Source organism: Kwoniella dejecticola, chromosome 8 (genome assembly GCF_000512565.2).
Source record: "Kwoniella dejecticola CBS 10117 chromosome 8, complete sequence".
Classification (NCBI taxonomy): domain Eukaryota; kingdom Fungi; phylum Basidiomycota; class Tremellomycetes; order Tremellales; family Cryptococcaceae; genus Kwoniella; species Kwoniella dejecticola.
This window is the reverse complement of record NC_089308.1, coordinates 1,510,901-1,525,708: the sequence shown is the minus strand read 5'-3', so window position 1 is coordinate 1,525,708 and position 14,808 is coordinate 1,510,901. Positions and strand designations below refer to the sequence as shown.

Below are 14,808 nucleotides of genomic sequence, written 5' to 3'. Positions count from 1 at the left end.
TAAGGATCAACTTGGAATGGTCATCCTTTCATCAATCATGGATCCGGCTGATCCTGATCGCCGAACGATCCATTCATTCAATCTTCCCCCTTTTCGATAGGCAGGCCTTGCATGATTTCGGCGCTGTGTCATCGTGTCTAAGATGCTTGATCGAAGATTCAACCTGCCCGGAGCTGACATGAAGACGCAAGATTAATTGATATTGGTAATTGCTAATTGGTCACTACTTGTCAAGTCATCTTAGTACCAGCAGATAGCTTGAACTCGGCAAGACGACTGACTGAGATAATGAGATACTGAGATACTTTTTTTTCAGGTCCTGTAGTACCTATTGATATCCTCTGAGAAGCTGAGAAGAAAAACATGCAGCCTGACCAACCCACTGAACAAGCGACGCCCGACATTTCACCAGGATCCCGATTCCAGATTTTAGTGGTTGGAGCCGGTATAGCGGGGTCATCGTTCTGTTATGCCTTGAAACGAAGTAAGGCGTATAAGAACGGATTAATCGGTTCTCGGATTATAGAGAAGACAACTGGTGAGTTGTACTTATACTCCAGCATACTACGGTCTTGCATCTTGCGTTTGAGTGTCATAGTAGCGGAAGGATCACCTCTGATGTAGTGGATTGTACTGACTGAGCTTGAATCTACTATCTTGCGATTTTGCCCTCTTGGACATCGTTCAGCGCCATCGACCGATCTGGGCTTTCCAATACACCTGTCGTCTGTAAGTCTGATATTTGATACATCACTCAGATCACTTCCTTGACATCGACATCGACATGACATGGCAGGACGATTATGAGCACCCAATCTGTATACTGACTGATTTGCGATTCACCTTACGCCATAGGAAGGACGTCAAGCTCTCCGGGATCTACTAGATCCATCCGACCTGGTTCGATTGCATGATGCCCAAGGGGAGATACCTGTATACCACGATGGAATTACTATATCCAAGTATAAGGGTAAGAGAGTATATCGTCTGATCAGAGATCCAGGTGTTCGACCCATGATTGAGCGCGAGGACTTGTTGCGGATCTTCAGGGATGATGCGGGAGACGAGGTAGAGTACGGGAGACAGGTGAAGGAGATGATCCAGATCGAGGAAAATGGCAAAAAGAGAGTGCGGGTCGTTCTTGATAATAAGGAAGAAATGGTGGCGAATCTGGTTGTTGGTGAGCAGCGTTGCCATCATCTATCCCAGCAAACGACTCAGCAGAGATACTCTACTCGAAATACAACGTTTCAGCTTGTCTACGGACTATGGGGCACCAGCTCGATCTAGCTTACCGATGATTTTCGACTTGGCCGTACATTTATTATACAGGCGCAGATGGGATGTTCTCCTCCATACGTCATCTCTTGTCCGAGGCTGGTCCACGCCATATTCATCAGAGGGAGAAAGAGACGAAGCCTCGACTTGAGAATAGAGACATGCTCGAGAAATTACCTTGGACAGTGATCAATACCCGCACGTCTTCTCCGGAAGTACTGAAATGGATCAGTGATCCGTACGGTATCAATTCCATATACGGCGAGAGTTTCTCGGCGACTATGATCCCCCTTAACCCTAGGTCCGCTGACCACAAAGGACAAATGCCCCATGCTGATCGGAAGCAGGATACTCACGCAACGGAAGAAGGTGCTTTGGAAGTTTCGACTTCGAATTCAGTTAGCATCACCAGAAATACGAAAATCAGTGTTGTGTCTGATTCATCACCACTCAACAACGACATCAAGGCTGCCACGAAGAGCAGAACTGACGAAGGCTCGCATATCGATATGAAATCTAATACTGCTAAACCAACTGACAATGAGATCCCACCAAGATCTAGTGGTGTATACGTCGCTGTGACTGTCCCCTCCAAATGGCTCACTACAGAACATGATACGAAACTGACCAAGGAGGAAACCAAAAACCCCAGTGAACCTTCTGTCCACTCGAAATTTCTGCGGGATCTAGAAACCTCCGAAGAATGGTCAAAAAGGAAAGAGTTCAAGCTGTATAGCTTATCAAAGACGTTCGGAGGCGAAGGAAGAATAGTACTGATAGGAGATGCTGCGCATGGGACTATACCTTTTTGCGGAAGTGGCACGGGGAGCGCGATCGCAGATTCGGTAAGGTTGGTTGAGATGCTGGAGGGATACTTGGAGGAGAGCCGGAGTGGTGGGTGTCCCGGTTTCATAGACATTTGACATGGCATAAATAACATAGTCGATGGAAGACATTGAGTCACACGTAGTCTTTCACGGAATGTCAGCTGATGTACAGTACGTCTCCCGAAAAGTAGCTTCAGATAATTGGGACTGGCGCGAGAATGAGGATCACGAAGAGACAAACATGAAGACGAGCACAAAGACAGAGGTCAGAACGGATCCGAAGACACAGACAGAGACCCAGACACTCGATACTCTGCTATGCCAGTACAGAGCTGCTCTGTCCAAGCGCAATGATCCGATAATACACGAAGCTAAAAGACTTCTATGGGTAATTCAGGGGGAAAGTGAATTGTCTAAACTCATCAGAAGATTGATTTTCCCTGTGTTGGATCTGAAAGAGCGTTTGAGCGGGAGAGATAGATTGGAAAAACGGCTGAAAGAGGCTATTGAGCGGAGCTAGAATTGGTACGATGCAGGATAGTGAATGGGTACTTCAATGAGATTGAGCTACATGATGGAATACACCTTACAATCCAGTACAGTATATTACTAACGTGTCTGCACATGAAAATGCGAACTCATGACGACGATTTCGAATGCCAATTCACTATCGTCGCCTCATCTGAACTCCTACAAAAACTCCAGGGCTTTTGACAGCAAGAAACGACAGCTCACTGACCTCACGTCCCTGTCTTATGTCCGCTGTATAGCTCTTCTCAAACTCTCATACAACTCCCCCATACCCTCGTCTCCAGTCTTATATCGCCCCTCATTCGCCAAATCCCATCCTGCTTCCGTATCACTCTCGAATTCCCTTTCCCTTTCCCGTTCCTTTTCCCTGTCCCTCCCCCTGGCTCTATGACTATCTCTTCCTGTGTGTTCTTGCCTATGACCTTGCCTGACGTACGCGTACGGCGCATCATCCCTCAGGCCACCACTGATATGCGGTAAAGCACAACTCTTCTGTCTGATCATTCCCTCATAATCTTCCAACTCAGCCAACGTCCTCTGGGAATCAGAGGAAGACGACCCGGTGGAACTGCGTATAATGGGTTCCGCAGCAACCCCAACGCCGATCTGACCTGGTATAGGGAGCGGTCTACTGGACATTCTTCGCGTTGTTGATGTCGAAATTGGAGGAAGAGGGGGATCGAATGGGTTGGATAATTCGCCAACGTACGATTCATTACCTCTTCCAATTGGTGGACGTGCACGGGGAGGATGAGGTGGTTCATACAACGTACGAGTCGATGGTCTTTCAGTATCAGTCGATCGATGTTGACTCCGATTCAGATTGATTCCCGATTCTCTTGATTCCGATCGTGAGTACCGCATGTCGTGGCGATCAAGATACATATCGTGCAAAGGTCTCCTCTTGCTACTGCTACTGCTGTTGGTGTTGCTGGAATGTGATCCATACGAATCATACGTCGGTCGATCGCGATCGCGATCACGATCACGATCATCGTATATCCCGCCTATCCCAGTTGACGATCTCCTATGTGTCGAGTAATAATCTCGATACGACCTTGATTGGCTATCCTTCGATCTTCCTTCCAGATAGTCGTCCCTGTTTGGATAGTCGGATGGGTAATCATGATTGACGAGCTCCCTGTCCCTCTCCTTCTGCCGCTGCCTCTCACTCTCACGTCGATGTTTGTGTCTGTGATGTCGCCTGTGTCCATCTTCGTCTCTTCCTCTCTCCCGGTAATGATCCCCGTCTGCGTTGTACGTGCGATAAAATCCGCCCTTACCTGCACGTTCATAATCCACTCTGGGAATCTGCGTGAACCTCTCTTCTCTGTCTCCCACCCCGTTCCTATCGTACACGACATCCCGCCTATCTCTATCTAAGCGACGTCGTCCTTTATATCCCAGAGTAGGCACATCATCCAACCCATCTCTCTCCTGCTCTTTCTCCCTCCGTTCTCTCACTTCCACGCCTTGTGTATCACTCACTCTCAACCCGCTGTTTGATTTCTGCATGGAGAACGGTTTGCCCGAAGCTGCTTTTTCCTTGATCGCATCCTGCCAATTCTTCTCAACATCTTGACTTGACCCCTGGCCCAGCCCGGTCTTTCGGAACATTTTCGATCTGGCACAGTATATCAGAGCGGCCAGTAAGATTAGGCCGCAGATCGAGATGGGTAGAGCGATCGCTTTGACGTTGGGTTCCTTAGCCATCGTATTCGTTCTCGCTGTGCCGGTCGTGGTGCTCCCGATTAACGCAGCGGGATTTGGATTTGGATCAGGGGCGAACGTCGGATTGACAGCGACTGTCTGCGTGAACATCGACAAAGGGGTGCCAGCTGTCGCAGAGACTTGTAGTGGCATCTGAACTTGAGCTGGAGTTTGAGTTTGGAGTCGGGTCACCGAAGGGTAAGCTGACATTCCATATGACACTGGGTTTGAAGCTGGTCGCGTGGGTTAGAGTTGTTAATAGGAATCATTACATTCCGTCAGTCTTGCACATTAACGCTCTACCTTCTGGCGTTGTTACTCACCTCTGATAGTGCTTTTGGCTTTTGTAATTGTTGATCCGGTATCAATGATGCTCTTGGTACTCGATGATACCTCCTCGATCCCACTAGCACTGACAGTCTCCGACAGGGGTGTCGGTGTCAGTGTCGGAGCTGTACCAATCACTGAAGCTGTGGGAATCGTACTGGGATATACAGGCGAAGCGAGGTATGCTGTCCCAATGAGAACACGTCATCTTCATCAGCTTGCTGATCGACTGACACAATCAGCTTTTCGGTGATTCTGGGACTTACCATTGGGTACACCACTATCTCCCTGAACACCAAATACTGGCGAATTGAACATCTGTCCATCGGAATTTAAGGATAGATACAGTTTTTCGATAGATTGCGAAATGACCGGCATTGTTCTAACGAATGCGTATTGTCGTATTGTCGTATTGTCGTATTGTCGTATTGTCGTATTGTCGTATTGTCGTATTGAACGAGTCAGTGCTCCATACTTTTGATAGGTATTGATCTCTTTCTTTTCGAGCTGAGAAAGATGGATTAGGGTGTGAAAGATGACTCACACAATCGCTGAAAAAGTACCTTCGGCATTCCCCCGGACCGCAGGCCAGGTCTCTCCCCCGCAATCGGGAGTATTGGATTTCGGGTCGAATGTACATAAAGATATCGAGGGGGAGTGCAAGGTGTTTGATGATGACCTATAAATAAGGTGCGAGGCATTGTCAGTATCAGTATCAGTATCAGCAGATCAACTACAGAATAAACATCCGGACGTCCTCGAAATGACCCCAAAACCCATACACCTTCAAATGAAACACAGAACTTCGTCTGATTTGAAGTTGAAGACTTTCTGCGAACTCACCAAGTGACGGTCATAGATTGACCAGAAGGTAAGGTATCCCCACCTGAGGGAGAAATCCACTTGAACTCGTTAGAATTATCGGCATTGTTATCGTGATTCGTAGTAGCTGGCATGCCAACATCACCCGGTCCCAGGCTAGAACTCGCAATCGCACTTGCATCTTCAGGTTCACTGTGCGCTGGATCTTCGTCATGATCAAAAGGACCATAGTCGTTGCCATGAGTATAATCGTCGTCTGGGGGGTATCCATCTTCCTCCTCAGCATTGGGGTAAGGGTGTCTCCTTCCTCCCACAAACAGAGTGCGAGGTAATAATAACGGTAACAATGGCAATAGCGAGATGTTGTTTCGGTTTCGGCGCCGCTTTAAGCGGGAGGGATGAGGTAGCATTCTGCCTATCGAAGGCTTTCTTTGCACTCTCGCTTTTTCGGCTGTGAATGGGTGGGGTTTGGTCTTTTGTCCTTTCTTGGGGATGTCGATTACACAATCTACCTATCGGGGCTTCGGCAAGTTCCCAATTGCACTCGAGCGTCAGATTCCACACGCCTAATTTCTTCCCTGGGGAATCGTTGCCTCAGGACAAGGCGAGGATGATGATGATGGGGAATCGATGGGCTAGGAGGCGATGAAGGGTGAGCGGGGTGAATGGAGGACAGATGCCAGCATCTGTTCATCACCCGAGATTGTGTTGAGAATCTACGAGAGCTTCAGCTACTAGGGAACGTTAAAGAAGGAAAGGCGAGGGTATGAGAGGAAGGAGAAGGAGTGTCAATTGCATAGCATAACGCATACTCGATTATCGATTCTGCAATTCCAGTGTTTTGCTGTTCCTCAGAATTCCGCACTTTGCAGTGGTCGCCAGTATCAAGTGATTGATCGGTATGAGTAAATTGTCAGGGACCGAGAGGCAAGTCAAGGATCACTCCAAGTCACTCGTCACTCGAATTAATCGTTCGTTGTTCGTTAGTATCATTAGTCCGAATCGGAATTCTTGCTCGTAATCGAGGTTTTCAGTAACGGCGCGTTATTAGTCAGAGCTTTGCATGTAAGACGTGATGTCTCACCTCATGTGCAGTTCTAATGCATATATACAAGATCTCTCCTATATTGTCCGGACCGATCTAATCCACAGATCCACTCAAATGAACGTTGTTCCGTCTTTTCGTGCTCCTTCCTGCTTACTGCGATTAGTAGCTTACACCATGTAAGGCTTGTTGTTCCTTGGTCATCATGGGCGTAGCTACTGATTCAGCATCTTCGAATGATCGTTGACCTCGTAACCCCCATCGACCTAGCATAGCTTTATCTTCGTCCCATCCCGAGCAAGGGGTGGTGAGCATCTTCTCCCCGGTAAAAATGGCGTTGGCTCCAGCCATGAATGCCTAAGCGTTGCAATTGAGTCAGCTATAAGCAATTCGCACTGAGATACAGGATACATCATGGGAGGAGGTCGAAGCCGTTAACAACCCACCATAGCTTGTTCAGTCTCTGAGAACGTGTGTCGTCCAGCTGCCAATCTGATGATGGTCTTGGGCATGACTATCCGGGCAGTTGCGATAGTTCGGAGTACAGTGTGGACTTTGACGGGCTACAAGATACACTGTCAGCTGTCTGGATCAGAATCCTATTTAACACAGCTGGCTCACGTCGTTTTTTTCTAAAGGAGTCCCCTCGATTGGTACAAGGGTGTTAACGGGAAAAGATTCCGGATGTTGTGGTAATCTTACGCACGTACAACTGTCAGCTAGGCTATAGGGCTTCAAAACGCTTCAGAACTAGCTCACCTGGAGACTTCATGTATCAATCCCACTCGATCTTCATCCTGTTCTCCCAAACCCAGGATACCACCTGAACAGACTGAAATACCCGCCTCTCGGACAGCCTCAATAGTCGCTAATCGTTCGTCATACGTTCGAGATGTGATCACCTGCGTCGATGTACATTTCATCAGCTTCACTGTGACCAAAAAGGTGTTGCGTCGTAGCTGACTCACCTCAGGATAGAATTCTCTGGACGTGTCGAGGTTATGGTTGTATGCGCTGAGACCAGCTTCCTTCAATCGTCTAGCTTGTTCAGGCGAGAGCATTCCCAGGGTCGTGCAAACTGGGCAATTGAGTGTTAGTCAGCTCTAGTTCTATTGTGCCATGGGAGAGGCGACTCACCTTCCATACCCATACCCCTAACTTCAGTGATCATTTTCAAGATCTTCTCAAAACCCGATTTCCTGCCTGCCAAATCTCTCCATGCAGCTCCCATACAGAACCGCGTACTTCCATTGGCTTTGGCTTCTCTGGCGGCTTTTATGACGGGATCAATATCGACAAGACGGGACGCTTTGGTGGGTGTTTTGTAGGAGGATGATTGTGAGCAGTATTTGCAGTCTTCCGTACATCCTCCAGCTACATCACAGACCAATTTCACATGAGCTAATAGATCAGAGTATAGCTGTGGTAAGAAGGCAGAAGCTCACTCTTGATGTTCATAAGCGTACAAAGTTGGACTCTCGAAGCATCTTGATGCATCCTATGTACGGTGGCCTGCATGATCCTCACTAGATTAGCTCATATATCATTGCATTGATTGGGGTGGGGGTGAGGCGGACTTACAGCTCTGTAGATAGACTCCATCAATGGGGCATCAAAGATCTTTTGGATCTCGGAACGCCTCCAATCGTGTCGTACATCCCCATCCACGTATCTCGGTCTAGACTGAGTAGCTTGTTGAGAAGGAGTGGGCGGTAAGTAAGGCGGATCAACGGCTACTGCGTGTCCTCTCGTACCTCTCACTAGAGGAGCGATGACTGTTGGTCGAAGTGCTTTGGCTGCTAGTCCGGTCATTGTGAGTGTTGTCCAGACCGAGAGGAAGCTGAAGAATATGAGCAGAGATAAAGGAAGAAGAGGATGAGGAATATGAACGGAGAAAGGAGGATTCTGGTTCTGGTTATCTAGACTGAACCCAAGTAAGTCTAATTCGTTTATTTGGGGGATACCGACTTAGGGCGATTACAAATCAGTTGAATATGAATTAAGCGGAAGTAAATTATGCCGATTACGATTTAGCTAATCCCTCTAATCTCTCCTAATCAAATCCGCTTCCTTGATTTGATTTGAGGATTTGATTTGATTTGACCCTGAGAAAGTGAGGGTGGGATTGACCGGTAATAACCCCTCCACCAATTCCGAACTTGCTTTTACTCACCCACCATATCTGCACACCACACACCGTTATCAATCGTTTTCGGACCGTTTTCAACGAGGAACGGGACCCCGAAGACAACCCCGCTTTCTGTAACTCGAGTCATCTCCGAACATCATCAAATCTCTGACTACTCCTAAGCGCCGCCCTTGCGAGAGGAAAGTCCCCGCGTCGAGGTAACAATCAGATCTCCTTGCATACGAAGTAACGTACTAGTGGACTTCGAAAGCGAAAGTTTCGATGCCTTCGCCTTCTCCAAAACTCGAAACTTGCTCTGACCAAGATCTGCATTATTTACCGTCCGATCAAGCTGTGTTCAGCTGCAAGAATTGTTCTTGCGTGATTGCGTTACAGGATGAGTTGTGCTCGAAGGGATTCACAGGGAGTTCAGGTACAGCCTAGTAAGCTAATGGAATCATTTGGGATGTACTGCCCCGGACATGGACAAATTACTGATGTGGTAAGTGGAATGAAATTAGTCTGATGAACTCTACTATAAATACCAATCTGGGCGAGAAGGAGGAACGCAAGCTAATGTAAGTCCAACTCAGCAAGTCTTTGAATGCGTCGTCCGCAATCGAGAGGATAGTGCTGAAGACACGACGGATCGCGTTGACACAGAACCGGTACGCATACTTGCGCGGATCTACTCTGTGCATCATGTGGAATATCGCTCGGATGGAAATACCTGAAAACACCAACTGCCGAACAGAAGTATAAAGAGAACAGGTATATCTTGGAGCAGGCTAGGATCGTGAAAGAGAATAATTGGTGATTCACTATTGACCCCTCGGTTGTATACTATCATCTGATTGATTGTGGGTTGTAAGTCCGACATGTGTATCTTCCGTCTGTTCAACTATCATCATGTGATCTTTGTTGTTGTTTCCCCTTCGATATGGCTTGGCATCATTACCTCTACTATCAGCTTTGATAACTAGTAGCCAAGCCAGTCATCGTATATCATCTAAGTATGACCATATGAGACGACTACGAGGGTCCTTTGAGCTGATCTGGACAACGCACTGACCCGCTTGAATCGCTTGACTGATTCAGTTTAAAGTTCATCATGAACCAAACAAGTTGACTGATGATGCATCAAGGCTTATACTCACTATCACCTTCATCGATTATGCATCTGATTCCTTTTCCTTTCCTTGCTTTTACTCTTCAACCAGAGGATATTGTCATAGACCCTCTGAATTCTCTTGTCTTGCCTTCTACCTTTGACCTCTTGCCTCTTGCATCAGCTCACCCCCTTCATGTCTTTCTTGCTGAGATGAAACGTCAGAGAGCTATCTCACCTTCTTCCTCCTCTTGACCACACAATCGACCACGTCGCTCGAGCTCTGAGTTCCGTGTGCCCGACAAAACATCTCGTGCATCATCAAACTCCGCTCCAGCCCTCAATGGGTCTCGATCCAACTTCGACCCACTGCATACCATCGTCCTAGGTCCGGACGAATATTCAGCACCTGGACGAATAGAGTCTTTTGCTACGTTACCATGTACCGATCCCACTCGAACCCTTGCCTCAAACCACGAAGACCCTTCGTCACCCAACGCGGATGGTTCTGATGATGTACCTGGACTCACGCATTCGCCTACCCCGTCCCTGACAAAATCCGATGACGAAAACATCTTCGTGGATGTCCAGTCATTAAGACCATTATTGGGCTGGACAACAATCAAGAAAATCAATTACCAGACTAACATGGTGGATGACCAAGTCGTTGGAATCAGCGCAACCAGCGTACGAGTCAATAACATGACGGTACAGATTTTCAGCGGGATGGAAGAGATGAAAGCGGTCGTATGGCAGACTTTCAGGCCCTGTGGGAAGATCGTGAGCTTTACCCATCATTGTATAACAACAGCGATTGGTGTAGGGCTCACTGGATACGACCGTGATCATATGGATATCAATCACGGTATTCCGCGAACATGAGGATATGTATTTGCATACGGTACAAGTTGATTTCGAAGACGCCGACAGCGCTACTCGGGCTCTGTCTCTCGTGAGCCGATTCGTTCTGCAACTGAAACTGGCAGAATAGTCCGAGCTGACGTGAGACCACTCTCTCGATCACGAATATAGTACCGGATATACTTCCACAACCTATTCTGGCGAACGCTTCGTATCTCAAGACGAGCATACAATCAGTCCAACTGGGTATATCTCTTCACCGTAGCTCATTCGTGAAGATACGTTTGAGCTGACGTGAGCATGTCATATACACATAGCGTCTCGTTCGAAAATCCGAATTGGCGATACTTCAACAAAAGCTCCTTGATTCCGAATCGAGGAAGTCGAAATTCGCATTACCAGCTCGATTGCAAGTTGAATATTCCAAGCTGTTCGATACGGACTATACCCTAGGACTCGGTGCGGAGCGGTACGAGGATATCCGAGAGTTCAGCGAATTGAGCGAAGAACATACTCCACCCCTGTTGACTCTAGAAGATACCTCTTATCATGCTGACCCTGGGACAACCGCCAAATCGAGTTCCGATTGGAGTTTACGAAGTGCCTCTCCAGTAGTAGTATCACCCGACGCTGTCGTGCTTGCTTCTACAAGATCTGCCATTGAGACGTTGAAGAAAGCTGATGTGAGCCGAAGGGAAAGAAAGGAGAAGAAGCAGATGCAAGAGGGCGTGCATCCGGATTTAGTAGGTTTGGTGGGACATGCTTGGTCTTCCGGCGAGCAGGCGGTGGAGGAAGCAGAAGTGGAAGTAGAAGTAAAAGTACAAGTGGGAAGAGAAAAAAATGGGGCGAGCGAAGATTGGATCGACTTGTTAGGACCCGTATAGGTCGGTACGTGACAGGCCGATGAGGCTTCGCTGAGAAGCGTTAAGATGATTTCCAGCAGAAAGTACAGTATAGTAGGCGTGAAATCATTCATTTTGACATTGGAGTGATGAGTGATTGAGTGACACTCTCATAATTCAAGTATATCTTGTAGTCGCCTGTGATTGAGCGTACTGTATCATGCGACCATCATACCCACACAGTATCTGTGCTTGTGAACCCATGTAGAGATGTACGTGTTTTAATAGGTAGAATGTCCATTTCATTCATTCGTTCTCTTTTGGTTGTATACACAGAATATAGACTAAAATCACTGAACAAAGCGACAAACACAGAAACACTTCTGAGACTTATTTGTATATACTGTAGAAGTACATGTACAACGAAATTACCTTCTTTCACTTGATCACTTTGATTTTTCTCTTCCCCGAAATCTCTTCCCCGGGAGGGATTGGGATGGTCTGCGAAAACTTCTTTTGATCTATATACATGTCCTCTTTTCTCCTCCTCAGTCGGAGAATCCAAATGAGGTGGGAGAATTAGACTACCACTCCAATTCGTCAGGGAAATACTTCTTGATCAACCCTTGATAATATTCTTTGAGGTCTTCTACTACGGGTGGCGCATCGGATTTCGAGTACAGGTCGTATGCTATAGTACATTGATATTCAGTCAGTCTCTCGTAAATCGTGGACTGGACTGTGAAACTTGAATGTATGGGGAAACTCACGATTAAACGCTCGGACAGCTTTCAAAGCCTGCTCGTCCTCTGCGACCATCAGATTACGGTAGGCGTTGGATCCTGCGCGATGCCATGGGTAAAAGGAGTGGTATCTGATTCATGTTGATTGCAACACGCAAATAGAAAGTCAGCGAAAACTCGATTGCGAATCAAGGGACCGGCAGAAGTCTTAGCTCGAGAGCAAGCTAGCTCGAACTCACCTAATCATCCATAATCCCTCTTTGGGCAATTTCGACTGTGTCTTACAGATATGGTAGAGATACTATGTGTCGAATTCACTTGATCAGCGTCGACTCCTTCCAGACCAAGACCCATTCACCAGCCGGAAGAGAAGAAGGTGCAAGGCGAAAGTCAAACCCCAGATCAGATCCAGTCGAAGACTCAGTCCAAGACTCGATCATGGACTCACCTCATCATGTCCGAAAGAAATCATCACATTCTCCAAACCACACCCCTCCTCATATATACCCGTGGGGGTCTGTAATTTCTCATCGTAATAATCTGGGTTATTCTTGAAACTCTCGGGACCATATATGATCTCTTCGGAATACTTGCATCCCACAACAAAGGTATCTCCCACTACATCCCATTGACCATCTGCGCCGAAGAAACACAGTAATTTGCCCAGATCGTGGATCAGGCATGTTACTTGCATCCATTCGGGTTTACCGTCCTTCCGAGCGGCTTCGGCGGCTTGTAAGGCGTGCACTATCTGAGGAACGGATGTGTCGGGGTCGGATTCGTCCACTAGGGTGTTCAGGAGTTCTAATGCTTCCCATACGCCCTGATACCGGATGATGGTGTCAGCGTGACCGTAGGCTGAAAGATGACCGGCAGATGCAGCCAAGATAAACTCACCATTCGTGCTCGCACGGTCTCTCTGAATTCCTTTCGGATTCGGAGATTGTATTCTAGCGTTTGCTTTGTGTGTTGTTCCTATTGCACACGAACCTGGATTAGCGATTGTCTTTATCTGATGAGCAGATGCGTGATTGTGCGATTGTGCGATTGGACAGTTGTTTGATGGTTGCAGATGTGATTGTGTATCAGTGCGATTATGCGTGCAGTGTGTTTGAAGCATCACGAGGCCGTGCTTCTTCTGAGTGTGTGTAAATGAGAGAAGGAGAAGAGGTTTATGATATGACTCACAGCATAGAAATTCTTGACTCTATCACAGGCGTTCTCATACTGCCTGAACCCGGACTTATCTTTCTCACTATCGAATTTACTCTCCCCGTCGAACTCCGCCTCTAAGGCAGCTTGGATCTGGGTATCGTTCTTGCCCTGATCCTTCAATTTCTGAGCGGCGACTTTCTTCAGGTTGAGTAAGTTGACTTCGTCGATCTGGTCGGAGATCTCGTCCAGCGATTTGGCCTTGGATTTCAGGTAATCGGTAACTTCAGGTGCGTGGACCATTTTGTCGATTCTAGTCAATTGGTGTGGTTGTATATTTGTGTCAACTGTTTCGCGATTCTCAATCGAATGGTATACTGTGGTATACTGAATTTATCGTCTGATGCAATATGAGTGTGAAGGCAAGTGAAGAGAAAGGAAAGAAGGAAAGACTTTCAAGAAATACATATTTGGCAAAACCCCTCCTGTCTTATATATGCAGTACAATACATGTGTACATGCTCGACGTTGGAGCTTCTTCTTGCACATGCACATGTGTTCTTTCCTCTGTTAACGAAAACCTCCCGGTCCGGCACCGGTGAAGCGAAAAAAAGATGAATGATGTTTTTTCTTCGCTTCTCTGAACGAGACGATGATGATCGTCCTCCGCGTCGGACGGTATGTCAATTACTCCGTTCATCTGGGTAAGGTTAGAAGGCGTAACACCTGGAGATGAGGAAGTTTTGACGAAATCACCTGTCTGGGGTAAATGCGTCCGATGTCGGAATCATCTCAGAAATCGCTCCGATGTCGGAACGTTCTTCTGGAATGCGGGAATTGTGGGAATTGGGCTGAGCCAATTACGCCATGCTTGTTTGTGTACTCCTGTATTTCATCCGTACTGTAGCGAAAGCCGGATATAAAGGTAACGCACCAACGACAGGATGATCTCATGATCGGACTGCTAAAAGATTAAGTCCGTCGACACGCGCCATCATCATCATGTCATATGGTGATCACCGTTCATGTGGGTGTGGAGTCCGACTGGGGCGGATGGGATTTCAACGAATTGTGCCTGCTCTCTGCTCATTACCTCTCCGGATCGGATAGCTGCTCATCGCGTACAGCTATTCAACCGTCTGCTTACCACGCTGAGACTCCAATGGTAAATGGCATTTGATCAGTTGCCTAACGAAGTTTCACACATACACTGTCTTACACTTGCTCATTCTTTCGTCCCCGCGACTTGCTCGAACGACTGAATGATGGCGTGAGGATGCTCAGCTGTCTTCAGAGGGCTGGCTTAGCTAATATGCACAGCCTTACAGACGAAAAGGCAGAAGACGCTATACTGATCACGTGACTTCTGGCCTGCTTCCCACGTGTTCTCGCATAGTGACGTTTCCGAGCGATCTGATCGGTTGAATGACAACC

The 14,808-nt window shown here is 47.3% G+C and overlaps 6 protein-coding genes across 6 annotated transcripts; 3 read left to right on the top strand and 3 right to left on the bottom strand.

The window, feature by feature from the left end:
• Positions 1 to 363: 363 nt before the first annotated feature.
• On the top strand, positions 364 to 2,201 carry I303_106843 (uncharacterized protein; the record flags this gene model as incomplete). Its single annotated transcript, XM_018411774.1, has 4 exons — positions 364 to 538; positions 689 to 729; positions 856 to 1,180; positions 1,333 to 2,201. The coding sequence occupies 4 exons, from the start codon at positions 364 to 366 to the stop codon at positions 2,199 to 2,201; spliced, it is 1,410 nt and encodes a 469-aa protein (XP_018258975.1).
• A 58-nt stretch (positions 2,202 to 2,259) lies between these two features.
• On the top strand, positions 2,260 to 2,625 carry I303_106842 (uncharacterized protein; the record flags this gene model as incomplete). The annotated part of the gene is made up of 1 exon (XM_065969458.1): positions 2,260 to 2,625. The coding sequence occupies one exon, from the start codon at positions 2,260 to 2,262 to the stop codon at positions 2,623 to 2,625; it is 366 nt and encodes a 121-aa protein (XP_065825530.1).
• Positions 2,626 to 2,858: 233 nt separating this feature from the next.
• Positions 2,859 to 5,905, bottom strand: I303_106841 (uncharacterized protein; the record flags this gene model as incomplete). Its single annotated transcript, XM_018411775.1, has 5 exons — positions 2,859 to 4,579; positions 4,670 to 4,858; positions 4,940 to 5,055; positions 5,218 to 5,352; positions 5,517 to 5,905. 5 exons carry the CDS (start codon positions 5,903 to 5,905, stop codon positions 2,859 to 2,861), a joined length of 2,550 nt encoding a protein of 849 aa, XP_018258976.1.
• Positions 5,906 to 6,702: 797 nt separating this feature from the next.
• Positions 6,703 to 8,352, bottom strand: I303_106840 (biotin synthase; the record flags this gene model as incomplete). The annotated part of the gene is made up of 8 exons (XM_018411776.1): positions 6,703 to 6,897; positions 6,987 to 7,103; positions 7,162 to 7,237; positions 7,300 to 7,442; positions 7,509 to 7,618; positions 7,678 to 7,914; positions 7,986 to 8,052; positions 8,122 to 8,352. 8 exons carry the CDS (start codon positions 8,350 to 8,352, stop codon positions 6,703 to 6,705), a joined length of 1,176 nt encoding a protein of 391 aa, XP_018258977.1.
• Positions 8,353 to 9,989: 1,637 nt separating this feature from the next.
• Positions 9,990 to 11,521, top strand: I303_106839 (uncharacterized protein; the record flags this gene model as incomplete). The annotated part of the gene is made up of 5 exons (XM_065969457.1): positions 9,990 to 9,996; positions 10,114 to 10,556; positions 10,600 to 10,728; positions 10,809 to 10,883; positions 10,955 to 11,521. 5 exons carry the CDS (start codon positions 9,990 to 9,992, stop codon positions 11,519 to 11,521), a joined length of 1,221 nt encoding a protein of 406 aa, XP_065825529.1.
• Positions 11,522 to 12,063: 542 nt separating this feature from the next.
• On the bottom strand, positions 12,064 to 13,677 carry I303_106838 (uncharacterized protein; the record flags this gene model as incomplete). Its single annotated transcript, XM_018411778.1, has 6 exons — positions 12,064 to 12,170; positions 12,250 to 12,353; positions 12,462 to 12,523; positions 12,671 to 13,045; positions 13,120 to 13,197; positions 13,411 to 13,677. 6 exons carry the CDS (start codon positions 13,675 to 13,677, stop codon positions 12,064 to 12,066), a joined length of 993 nt encoding a protein of 330 aa, XP_018258979.1.
• Positions 13,678 to 14,808: the final 1,131 nt, after the last annotated feature.